Here is a 12,952-nt window from a genome sequence, read left to right as displayed (position 1 = left end):
GAGCCACTGGGACTGGCTCATTGAAATTTTTCTTTCTTTCTCTCTCTCTCTCTCTCTTTTTTTTTTTTTTCTGACAAGATCTCGCTCTGTGGCCAAGGTAGGCAGCAGTGGCTGGATCATGGTCACTGCAACCTCGTACTCCTGGGCTCAAGCGATCCTCAGTCTCCTGAGTAACTGGGACTACAGGCACACCACCCCACCTCGCTAATTTTATTTATTTTTTGTAGAGATAAGAGACAGGGTATCGCTCTGTTGTCCAGGCTGGGGTGCAGTGGCGTGATTGTGGCTCACTGCAACCTCTGCCTCCCGGGTTCAAACGATCCACCAGCTGTGGCCTCCCAATGTGCTGGGACTATAAGCATGAGCCACCGCGCCCGGCCCAAATTTCTGACGTTACTACAGAGTTCCTAGGAAAAATCCCATACCTGAAAAAGTTAGAAACTGACAGGAAGGAGTTGAGATGACGACCTGCTTCATATACACTACTTATTAAAACTGGATAACAAATGCACTGCGGGGGGCGGGGTGGGGAGGGATAGGAAAAAATGGAAAGAGAAAATCAGCACATGCGTACTCTGATTTTGGAAGAAGCTAAAGAGAATATCAGAGCATGCGTACTCTGAACTTGGAGTAGCCAATCCCAGGGGATGCTTTAGGTGGGAAAATCAGAGTCTCTGCCCCACTTTGAGAAGGTTCTGTCCCTGGAGCCTCAACTGATAGACCCCACATCAGCTTCGCGCCTCCCGCCTACTGTTCTGACTTCTGATTGGCCAGATGGAGTTCACTAACTGCCCTGATTGGTCCATCATCCTGGGGCAGTGACATTGCAGAATATGTTCTCCTCCTCCAGCCACACTTTGTCACCAACTGCTGCCGATCTCGCCACCACTGCTTTGTTTCTGAGGTAGGTTCTCTTGAAGGGGCACCCTAGATGGGCTAATGGGGGCAGATAGAAAAGGAGGAAGCCTCTGTAGGGCCCTCAAGTGCTTGGGGTTCTGAAAATCTTGAGGACTGAAAGACAACTAATGCCTTTCAGGACGATCATCTTGGAGGATCCTCTCACCTCAGCCTCGGGTCTACAGGCCTGCGTCATCCAACCCCTGGAAATTTTTTTTTATTTTTGTATTTTAGTAGAGACCGGGGGCTCAAGCAATCCTCCCGCCTCGACCTCGGGACTAGGGGCACGCACCACCCCGCCCTCACTAATTTTTTTTTATTTTTTATTTTTCTTAGTAGAGACAGTAACCGCCATGTTGACCAGGCTGGCCTCAACTGCCTGGGCTCAAGCAATGCTCCCACCTCGGCCTCAGGACTACAGGCACGCACCACCCCGACCCCACTAATATTTTTTATTTTTTATTTTTTTAGTACAGACGGTTTTGCTATGTTGGCCAGGCTGGCCTCGACCACCTGGGCTTAAGCAATCCTTCCGCCTCGGCCCTGGGACTACAGAAGTGCACCAACCTGCCCACGATTTTTTTTTTTTTTTTAAATTAGAAGCCGGGTTTCACTACGTTGGCCAGGCTGGCCTCAACCTCCTGGGCTCAAGGGATCCACCCACCTTGGCCTCAGGACTACAGGTGTGTGCCATTCCATCCCTGCTAGTTTTTTGTTTTTTTGTTTGTTTGTTTGTTGTTTTTGTTTTTAGTAGAGACGGGGCTTTGCTATGTTGGCCGGGCTGGTCTTGACCTCCTGGACTCAAGCGATCCTCCCACCTCGGCCTGGGAACTACAGGCAGGAGCCACCTTGCCCGTGCTATTTTTTTGTTGTTATTGTTGTTAGTAGAAATGGGGTTTTGCTATGTTGGCCAGGCTGGCCTGGACCTCCTGGGCTCAGGAGATCCTCTTGCCTCGGCCTCGGGACTACAGGCGCACACCACCCTGCCCCCACGATATTTTTTATTTAATTTTTTTTTTTTTTAGTAGAGGGTTTCGCTAGGTTGGCTAGGCTGGTATCGACCTCGTGGGCTCAAGCGATCCGCCCCCCCTTGGCCTGCTAAAGTGCTGAGATGTTACAGGCCTTCGCCACCATCCCCAGCTAATTTTTTTTGTGGGTTTTTTTTTTTTTTTGTACAGATGGCGGTGTTGCTATGTTTCCCAGGCTGGTCTCGACCTCCTGGGCTCAAGCGATCTGCATGCCTCGGCCCCCCAAAATGCTGGGATTACAGGCATGAGCCACTATGCCTGGCCGATTGCTGCAACTTGAAATGCTCCACATTCTCTCTAAGTGATGACGGGCTCTTGTAGTCTTGGAGATTCTAGTTCTCTTCCTTCTAATAATTTACAAATAACCCAGTAATAGCCTCTAAATCCGTTCATATTGGCCGTGCTCATTTCTCATCAACAGAACAGAACCCCCCATCCCTCTGCCTGATCATATCCATCACCAGAGAGACCATGTTATCTCTGGGACTCACTTCCCTCCCTTTATTTATTGAGTGGGGGTGTCAGAACGCCCCCACTCAATAAAATTACACAGTCATGTCCCTGCCTCCCCAACAAGGGTCTGTACGTCTTTCAGGGTAAGCCTAGCTCCAGGGAAACTGCTAACAACATTAGCCAACCCCCTCCCAAAGACTCAAGGCTGCTATGTCCATAGGAAACTTGTCATCCCCAATCAATACTTCTCCCAGAGGTCCCTGGCTCCCTGTTTTCATCTGACTTCTCCCCATGTCCTTACTCACGGACAGATAAGCCCCGGATGCAGAAATGCAACACCTGATTCCAGGTGACTGAGTGTGGCCGGCCTTCACAGATTTCTCCCTCCCCAGGACTGGAAAGACTCAGGCTGTTTCTCTTGCAGGTCAGACTGCTCCTGGTGCCATGAACAGAGACGACACCTTTGCAAAGAGACCCAGGGATGATGATAAAGCATCAGAGAAGAGAAGCAAGGTGAGGTGACCTGGAGGGGGCAGAGCAGTGATCCAGGGGACAGAGTAGGGTGACCAGGTTTCTAAGGAGGGGAGGACAGAGGTACTGGGGACAAGGAGCAGGGTCTCGAGGGAGATCTAGATCCTTGGGAGCCTCCCACCCTCGCTCTGTCAACACCTAGTATCCCTGGAGACAAGTCTGTGACTTTGCTCTACATTTGATAACTCTCACTCCATTCTGCAAGGTGAGAAGAGAGCCAGCCAGCATCATTGAAGCCCTACTGTGTGGCAGGGGAGAAGCTAGGGAAGGTCCCCATGTTCTGTCAGTTAGCCATGGCATCAACCAGGACGGATTATCATCCCCACTTCCCAGATCCAGCACACAGGAAGCGGCTCCAGCTGAATGGCAGACATGCCTAGCTCAGTCACTGCCAGAATTTCTTTCTTTTTTCCTAGGCCTTCGGTGATATTGCCAAATACTTCTCTAAGGAAGAGTGGGAAAAGATGAAATACTCGGAGAAAATCAGCTGTGTGCATGTGAAGAGAAAGTATGAGGCCATGACTAAACTAGGTAACAGAAAGTTCTAGGAACAGACAAGTCTGGGGACACATGAGCATCCCTTTTCCTGCCTAGGCTACTTCTTAGACTGCAGAAAGTACCCCACGTTTTCCTTTTGTGCAGGGAAAAATGGCAAGGCAGCTTCTGGGTGCTCTGCTCTTCTGTATCCTGTCAGGGCTGAGGGCAGGGACTGGCCACAGTGGAGCTCGTACCTGGATCCTGCACGTTTCTCTCCCATAGGCGTCTGTTCTGATGAGCCCAACTGTCTCTGTGGCATCGCAGCACACCTCCCACCCTCCCTTCCTCCTCTGGTCTTGTCTCTCTCTGTCTCTCTCTCTCTCTCTCTTTTGGAGTCAGAGTCTCACTCTGTCACCTAGGCTAGAGTGCAGTAGTGCAATCATAGCTCAATGCAGCCTCGAACTCCTGGGCTCAAGCAATCCTCCTGCCCAGCCTATGGAGTAGCTGAGGCTACAGGCACATGCCACCATGCCCAACTAATTTTATTTTATATTTTGTAGATGTGGGGGTCTCTCTGTGTTACCCAGGCTCTTCTTGAACTCCTGGCCTCAAGCAATCCTCCCGCCTCAGCCTCCCAAAGTGCTGGTACGACAGACATGAGCCACTGTGCCAGGCCTAAGTTTGTCCCTTAAGGAATAAACATTTTGCTTCTTTCTAGGTTTCAACGTCACCCTCCCACCTTTCATGCGTAATGAACGGGCCACAGACTCTCAGAGGAATGATTCTGATAATGACCATAACCGTGGGAATGAGGGTGAGTAGACGGGAAGGGACTGGAAAGGGTCTCCTCAAGCCCAACTGCTTTTCAGCTCAGCTATGTGGAAAAGATCCTCAGGCATTTGTTCCCTCATACACATCAGGGCTGAGTGAAAAAAAAAAAAAAAATTGCACACAGAAAGTTAACTACAGAGGCCATTCATAAAATTTTAAAACACGCAAAACAAGAATACGTATTTTTATGGATAATAAGTAAATGGTAAATGCATGAAAACATGAATGCGAATAAAAAGCCATCAAATTGAGAAGACTGGCTGTAAATGGAGAAGGAGCGGGGGCAGGGATTGGTGAGTGCTGCACAGACAGCTTCAGTCATGACTTGTTGATAGTGTGTTTCGTTTTGTTTTTGTTTTTGTTTTGAACTGGAGATTTGCTCTTGTCGCCCAGGCTGGAGTGCGATGGCACAGTCTCAGCCCACGTACAACCTCTGCCTCCCGGGCTCAAGCGATTCTCCTGCTTCAGCCTCCTGAGTAGATGGGATTACAGGCGCCCGCCACCATGCCCACCTAATTTTTGTATTTTTAGTGGAGACGGGGTTTCACCAGGTTGTCCAGGCTGTTCTCAAACTCCTGACCTCGGGTATTCCACCCACCTCAGCCTCCCAAAGTGCTGGGATTACAGGTGTGAGCTACTGCACCCGGCCGTTTCTAGTATTTCTAATATTCTGAATAAATAAATCAGATCTAACATAGTCGTGGGGTAATGTTGAGATGCAACTGAACTCAATATTATTCCCTATACTTTTCTGTGTGTTTGAAATATTTCTTTTTTAAAGGACATGTTGTTCTTGCTAAACACTGTTAATGAATCAAAGGACAGTTAAGAAAATGTTAAAAGTGAAAAACAAAAAGAAAATGTTAAAAGCGTAGAGCCGCCAAAAACTTCCAGAGTTTGTTTCATTAACAGCATGTAGGTATTGGATAGGTATCTCAGGAGTGAGGGTGATGAACACATTATGTAATAAAGATCGCTGTTTCTCTATATTTTATTAAAACCAAATAGTCTTCTCATTCCCAAACAACCCCGATTCTCCGTGATGAGCTTGGAAGTGAGTTTGAAAGAGTGATCCCTCATCCAACACAAAGAGAGCTTTCCCACTTGTCAGTGAGCAGAGATAACATGGGGTGAAAAAAAGACAGGTTCTTGGGTAGACAGCTTTGTGCAATTCAGGAATATAAAGGGGTCATATGTGTTTCCCGGCTCTTCTGCTCTGACAATACAATCATAAGACAAGGTCAGAATGTCCAAACTGTCTCCAACAGACCTATTACTCCCCAACAAACAGGCCAGATTCTACAATCTCCCACAATCACTACAAGAGGTCTGAAAAGCCAGTGCTTGAGTATCTGCCAAGCTTTTGACTTTAAAGGAGTGTCTTTATACTGAAAATATTTCAGAGCCACTGGACTAAATCATCCATGGTTCATCACACATTTAACAGCTTAATTGACATACCATAAGATTCACCCATTTGAAGTGTACAGTGATTTTTAGTTGTTGCACATCTTGAGTGGGTACAGTTCAGATTCCCAACCAATCAATTTAATTATTTGGGAAAAAGTAAAAGATACGTAATGGAATAAGATGAGACTGTGATGGGGTTTAACCCCCATTTGATAAACTATGAGATGGAAAATTCTGAATTGATGCCACAGATAAGTGAACCAACCATGAGTAAACATAATTCAGAAGCAAATCTCAAATAACTCCTCAACAATCAGTGGACTCATAACCCTCTGCTGCAGAATGCCCTGATGCTACAGAAGTCTCTCTAGGGTTTGGAAATCTTTACCAACAAAGAAAAATTCTGATGTATTCTCTTTCAGTTGAACATCCTCAGATGACTTTTCGCAGGCTCCAGAGAACCATCCCGAAGGTGAGTATCTCTCAAATCTAAAGGACCAGAGAACCTTTGTCCCTCCACGGATGTGAACACTGGTAAGAGCGGGAGAATATCAAAAATGTCCTCACTGCCTCCTTCTCCCCATGTCTATCACAACACCAGATGTAGCATCGACGGCTTGATAATACTAACAGTTGTGATCCTTAATACTTCTTTTGTTTTCATAGTGATGCCAGATACTATTTTAAGCAGTTCACATGGATTAATTAATTTAATCCATAAGAAGACCTCTATGACGTTGTTTCTGTTATTCTCTCCAAAGAATAACAAGTCACACACTTTGGTTGTCATCCATATAAAAGCCATGTGACTTGGCGCAAATCTTCTAAGTTCTCTGAGCTCCAGATTCCTGGTCCATGAAATGAAAGTAAAGAATCATAGTTCATGTTTTAGATCACAGTTATCAGCAACATAATAATAAAATGAGGCTATCAGGGTACAGAGATGTTAAAGAATTTTCCTGAGGCGCAGTGGCAGTGGTAGTCTAATCCAGAGCTCCAAGCCATTTAAACCTCATTCACGTTTGCATTTGTTTATGAAGTTCAGATGTTACTCACTAGGGCTTCACCCCATAGGGCCTCCTGGTGCTTCCGTTGAGACACCCACTCTCACAACAGGAAGGACCAGCTGGCCTCTGCTCTGTTACCGGGGCCACTCACATGGCTTAGGAATCGCTTTGACTGTTGGCCCCTCCATACTGTGAGATCCTTGAGGGCCTTGTCTGGACCTGGGGCATCTGGGAAGCCCCAGTCCCAGCCCAGAAGATCTCTCGGAGGCCCCTGAATGAGTGATCCCACAAGTGCAGATTCAACTCTGGTTTAGAGGGTAAAGGGATCTGGGAGCTGGGTTGCCAGTGTGGAGACCAAATTCAAAGCAAGCTCCAGAAAGGTATTAATTGTTATTATTATTACATTTAAACAGTGTTTACAAGCTCAGAGAGGAATTTCCCTTAGCCTATTTTACATGTGTTGTTCACTATTTCATAAGTGAGGAAGCTGAGTAAAATGTACCTTAAGGGTACCTTAAGGCCGAGGGCGTGGTGGCTCACGACTGTAATCCCAGCACTTTGGGAGGCCGAGGTGGGCAGATCACGAGGTCAAGAGATCGAGACCATCCTGGCCAACATGGTGAAACCTCGTCTCTACTAAAAATACAAAACTTAGCGGGGCGTTGTAGTGCCTGCCTGTAGTCCCAGCTACTCGGGAGGCTGAGGCAGGGGAATCGCTTGAACCGGGAAGGGGGAGATTGCAGTGAGCAGAGATCGCACCACTGCACTCTAGCCTGGCGACAGAGCGAGACTCCGTCTCAAAACAAAACAAAACGAAAACTGATAGCTTAAGATTGTTGGTCAGTGACACATCCCAATGCAACCAGAATTGTTATGGGCACCACCTCACTGAATTCCACATTCAATGTTGGTGCCTCAGTAGGGTGGTATGTCATATCTGGTACTGCTTTCTTTGATGTCTAGATTAATTTCAGCAAACCATTTCTTTCCCTCTCTCTTCCCTGTATTCATCTCCCCACACCATCTTTCCCAGCAGTGTTTTGTCCCCTCTCTATGTCTTTACATTTACTCTCTCAGCAGCTGTCTACAAGCTTATGTTGGGATCCCTTGTATTTTATAGAAGCTTTTCCTTTTGTAGACCTTGTGAATTCTTAGAATGCTAGTCTCCAAAACTTCTGTATACCATACTCTCAATTACATGGAGATTTCTGCTGTTTGCACGAATGTTAAAAGAGTGTGAAGATAAGCATTCTAGCCCTGGAAACCCCATTCATTTAGGCCATTCCTTTCGCTTCTAACTTCCCAGGTTTCTCCTAATTTAGGCAAGTGTAACTCTCCCAGCGTTGTTGAGAACATTGATTAAGGTAATGCATGTGAAGACACTTTGTAAGCTCTAAAGCACTGTAGAAATGTCACTGATACTGTTTATCTGTGACCTTCATATTATAAAGATCATGCCCGAGAAGCCAGCAGAGGAAGGAAATGACTTGAAGGGAGTGCCAGAAGCATCTGGCTCACAGAACGATGGGAAACAGCTGTGCCCCCCGGGAAAAGCAAGTAGCTCTGAGAAGATTCACGAGAGATCTGGTAAGAGGATACGATTTGGGAACAACCCCTCTGGCTTCCCTGGCTATGTTCAGGTGTGTGGACTGGGTGTGTGGCATGGATCCCAGACAAGCCTGGGTCCAGGCTGGGCTGAGGAGCTCGCCCAGCTCCAGATGAGATGTCAGACATGACTTCCAGAGACACAGACTGGAGATGTCATCCATATTTAAAAACCATGTGACTTGGGGCAAGTCTTCCAAAGTTTCTCAGTTCCAGATTCCCAGTCCATAAGATGGAAATAAAGAATCATAGTTCATAGATTGTTTGGAGGCATTAAATTTAGTCTGGAAAGGCTGATGACATGAACGGTGTTCAGGCGATTCTATCTGTGATAACCTGGGATCATATCTTACTCAGCTCAATGCCTGATACCCAATACAGGTGTACTTCAGAGATATTGCAGTTTCAGTTCCACACCACTGCAATAAAGTGAGTCACACACATTGTTTTTTGTTTGTTTTGCAGTGCATAAAAACATTATGTTTACACTACAGTGTAGTCTACTAAGTGTGCAATAGCGTTATGTCTAAAATGTACCTACCTTAATTTTAAAATAATTCATTTTAAAAAAATGCTAACGATCTTCTGAGACTTCAGTGAGTCACGCTCTTTTTACTGGTGGAGGGTCTTGCCTCGGTGTTGATGGCTGCTGGCAGATCAAGGTGGTGGTTGCTGAAGGATGGAGTGGCTGTGGCAGTTTCTTAAAAGAACACAACAGTGAAATTTGCCACATCGATTAGCTCTCCCTTTCATGAAAGATTTCTCTGTAGTATGTGATGCTATTGGATAGCATTTTACCCACAGTAGAACTTCTTTCAAAGTTGGAGTCAGTCCTCTCTAGCTATGAAAGTTTTAGTTGGCATCTGCTTCCAATAGAAGGCTATTTAATCTATACTGAAAATCTATTGTATAGTGTAGCCACCTTCATCAGTGATCTTAGCTAGATCTTCTGGATAACTTGCTGCAGCTTCTCCATCAGGGTTTGCTGCTACACCTTGCACTTTTATGTTATGGAGACAGCTTCTTTCCTTAAACCTCACAAACCAACCTCTGCTAGTTTCACACGTTTCCTCTGCAGCTTCTTCACCTCTCTCGGCTTTCATGGACTGGAAGAGAGTTTGGGTCTTGCTCTGAATTAGACTTTGGCTTAAGGGAATGTTGTGGCTGGTTTCATGTTCTATCCTGATCACTCCAACTCTCTCATTTCAGCAGTAAGGCAGTTTTGCTTTCTTATTCTTGCGTTCACTGGAGTATTAGTATTATTATTTTCTTCAAGAACTTTTCCTTTGCAGTATATACTATTATTTCCTTCAAGAACTTTTCCTTTGCATTCACAGCTTGGCTGTTTGGTGCAAGAGGCCTAGCTTTCAGCCTGTCTTGGCTTTCAGCAGGTCTTCCTCACTAAGCTTAGCCATTTCTAGCTTCTGATTTAAAGTGAGAGACATGCGCCTCTTCCTTTCATTTGAACACTTAGTGGCCATTGTAGGGTTGTTCATTGTTCTAATTTCAGTATTGCTGTGTCTCAGGAAATAGGGAGGCCCAAGAAAAGGAAGAGAGGCAGGGAAGACCTCATCGGTGGAGCAGTCAGAACACACACAACATTGATCGATTACATTCATCATCTTCTGTGGGCGCAGTTCTTAGTACCCCCAAAACATTTACACAGAACAGGGTGACTATAGTCAATAATAACGTAATCATACATTTAAAAATAACTAAAAGAGTGTAATTGGATTGTTTGTAACACAAGGATAAATGTTTGGGGGGATGGATACCCTATTTTCCATGATGTGATTATTACGCATTTGCATGCCTGTATCAAAACATCTCACGTACCCCATAAGTATATACACCTACTGTGTACCCACAAAATAAAGAACAGAAATTATTTTAAAATATTAAAAAACAACAAAAACAATTGCAATAATAACATCAAAGCTCACTGATCACAAATCACCATAACAGATATAATAATAATGGAAAAGTGTAAAATTGGTGAGAATTTCTAAAAAAAAAATGCAGTATCTGCGAAGCACTATGAAAATGAGGTGCAATAAAATGAGGTATGCCTGTGTGCCCTTAACGAATACTTGCAGAATGAAAGGAGGTATGGGTGAATGTTTCCATAAGTGAAGATTTTGGGAATCTAAACCCGACAACGGAAGGAGCCAGAAGCTAAAACTTTAATTGCCATTTGGCCTGTATTGGTGTGGGTCTAAGGTCTCAGCCTCTCTAAGCCAGAGAAGGGGAAAACTGGATAAAGAAGGCCCATGGGCACTTGCGAGGGGGGAGGCATCTCCTGCTTTTGAGAAAACAGAGCCTAACACTCTCCAACCTACCCAACCCTCATCTTCCAACTCTTCCCCATCACAGGATCCAAAAGGAGGAAACATGCCTGGACCCACAGACTGCGTGAGAGAAAGCAGCTGGTGATTTATGAAGAGATCAGCGACCCTGAGGAAGATGACGAGTAACTCCGTAAGTGAACCTTCGGCTCACCCCCCACATCCCTGCAGATGTGCTATTCTGTTATGGTACTGGTATCCCATCTTGTCAATTGTACCCCAATCATTCCCTTCTCATAATTTTCTAGGGTACAGCATTGAGGCTGAATGATGAGATTTCCCATGCTCTTTCTACTCCCTGCCCTGTATATCCAGGGATCCTCCCTACCCCGGATGCTGTGGGCTCCCAAACCCCAGGTCAGCCCTGATATGTGGGCCACACCTTCCTCTAGCCTAGGAATGGATAAACCAGGTGAGGAAGTCACTGTGGCATGAGCAGAGGATTCACTTCAAGGAACCGTGGAAGGCGTGTGCAGGTCCTGAGATAGGGCAGAATCAGAGTGTGCAGGGTCTGCAGGTCAGGAGGAGTTGAGATTGAGTTATTGGGCAGTGGGAACTCACTGCCACTTGCTTTCCTTCTCTCTTCTTGCCTCAGCTTCGTGGATATGACACATGCCCATGATGAGAAGCAGAACGTGGTGACCTTTCACGAACATGGGCATGGCTGCGGACCCCTCGTCATCAGGTGTATAGCAAGCGAAAGCAAGTGTTCACAACAGTGAAAAGTTGAGCGTCATTTTTCTTAGTGTGCCAAGAGTTCGGTGTTAGCGTTTACGTTGTATTTTTTTACACTGTGTCATTCTGTTAGATATTATCCTTTTCATTGATGAGCAAGACATACTTAACGCATATTTCGGTTTGTGTATCCATGCATCTACTTAAAAAACAAGTATAGTCAGGTATTCTCTGCATAGAACAGCACTACCCTCCTGTCTCCCCAGATGTGACGACTGAGGGCAGTTCTGAGTGTTTAATATCAGATTTTTTCCTCTCCATTTACACACCACACATGCGTGCGCGCACACACACACACACACACACACACACACACACACACTCACACCAAGTACCACTATAAGCATCTCCCATCTGCTTTTCCCCATTGCCATGCGTCCTGGTCAAGCCCCCGCCACTCCGTTTCCTGTTCAGCATGTACTCCTCTCATCCGATTCCCCTGTATCGGTTACTGACATTTAATAAACCTTTGCAAACATTCCCCAGTTGTTTGCTCCTCTCATTATTGTGCACACAGCTCTGTGCACGTGTGTGAATGTTTCTTTAGGAAAGATTCTTAGAAGTGGAATTGCTGTGTCAAAGGAGTCATTTATTCAACAAAACCCTAATGAGTGCGTCCTCGTACTGAGCGCTGTTCTAGGTGCTGGAGCGACATCAGGAAACAAGGCAGACAGAAGTTCCTGACCCCCATTCTAGAGGAGGATGCTTCCAGTTGTTGGGTTTGTTTGTTTGTTTGTTTCTTCTAGAGATGGGGGTCTTGCTCTGTCCAGGCTGGAGTGCAGTGGCATGATCATAGCTCAATGCAGACTTGAACTCCTGGGCTCAAGCGATCCTCCCACCTTGGCCTCCTAAAGTGTTGTGATTACAGGCGTGAGCCACCACACCTGGCCTCCAGTTTTTATTTTGATAGAGACTATATACTTCAGTCCTGGAGCAGGATTCTGCAGCAGGTGGTTGGGCATCTTGGCCTTTGCTCTCTGAACGATTTTCGTGTTCTAGGGCTGGGAGGTCCATTTGGGAGTATGTGGGAGGAGACACAGATGAAATCGCCATCTGGGGAACATGGAGGAATGAGGAAGATGCGTGCGCTGTAGACCCTGTGATGGACAGGGAATACAAGAGTCCACTTAGTCTCCATGCAGGGGATCAGCGGTGGGAAAGTCCCCTGGACAGAAGCATGAGACTGCCCATCAAGGGTCTCACCAACCAAGGGCCTGGGGGCTGGGGTGGGGACGATGATTTGGGAATGGGACAGTTCTTTCTCACAGGTACCACTGCCCGGTGCAGAGGGGAAAGAGTTGTGGGGAAGGGAAGAGCAGAGGGGAGTCTATTTTAGAATAAAACATTTGTGTGTGAATGGAGACATTAAAGCTCCATTCACAAGCAACGGACTTGAAACACCAGCCCCAGGTGGAGGCAGGATGGGAGCTGTTTTGACTGTCCATAGCCCATCACCTTGGCCTCTTGCTTCTCCCCAGCCTTGGAAGGAGGAAACTACCATCGTTATGCCTATATGATAGATAAGAGAAGGAGTCCCAGGCAGATGGTAGGCATCTTGTCACAGGTCCTACAGCTGGCAGGTGCAGGAGGGGCTGAGTTTGGAGCTCACTGACTTCAGAAACATTAAGGAGGA

At 46.1% G+C, this 12,952-nt stretch overlaps 1 protein-coding gene across 2 annotated transcripts; it reads left to right on the top strand.

Annotated features, from left to right (window-relative positions):
* The first annotated feature begins 820 nt into the window (after positions 1-820).
* LOC129025032 (putative protein SSX6) lies at positions 821-11,800 on the top strand. 2 transcript variants are annotated; one of them, XM_054472476.1, is made up of 9 exons: positions 821-904; positions 1,498-1,580; positions 2,803-2,891; positions 3,326-3,440; positions 4,105-4,200; positions 6,050-6,099; positions 8,086-8,221; positions 10,613-10,717; positions 11,180-11,800. In XM_054472476.1, exons 1-8 carry the CDS (start codon positions 834-836, stop codon positions 10,711-10,713), a joined length of 741 nt encoding a protein of 246 aa, XP_054328451.1. In that variant the 5' UTR covers positions 821-833; the 3' UTR covers positions 10,714-10,717; positions 11,180-11,800. The 2 variants fall into 2 exon arrangements, with proteins under 2 accessions (XP_054328451.1, XP_054328452.1); XM_054472477.1 differs by lacking the exons at positions 1,498-1,580; positions 11,180-11,800 and adding an exon at positions 10,833-10,917 and having other exon boundaries at positions 825-904.
* Positions 11,801-12,952: the final 1,152 nt, after the last annotated feature.

Source organism: Pongo pygmaeus, chromosome X (genome assembly GCF_028885625.2).
Source record: "Pongo pygmaeus isolate AG05252 chromosome X, NHGRI_mPonPyg2-v2.0_pri, whole genome shotgun sequence".
NCBI classification, from domain to species: Eukaryota; Metazoa; Chordata; class Mammalia; order Primates; family Hominidae; genus Pongo; species Pongo pygmaeus.
This window is presented reverse-complemented; position numbering and strand designations above follow the sequence as displayed.

Excerpts from the sequence above, each read along its gene's own strand:
- LOC129025032 (XM_054472476.1), top strand. The coding sequence starts at position 834 with ATGTTCTCCTCCTCCAGCCACACTTTGTCACCAACTGCTGCCGATCTC. Across the intron at positions 905-1,497 it reads ACCACTGCTTTGTTTCTGAG|AAGCCGGGTTTCACTACGTT; the intron begins GTAGGTTCTCTT and ends TTTTTAAATTAG. Across the intron at positions 8,222-10,612 it reads GAAGATTCACGAGAGATCTG|GATCCAAAAGGAGGAAACAT; the intron begins GTAAGAGGATAC and ends TCCCCATCACAG.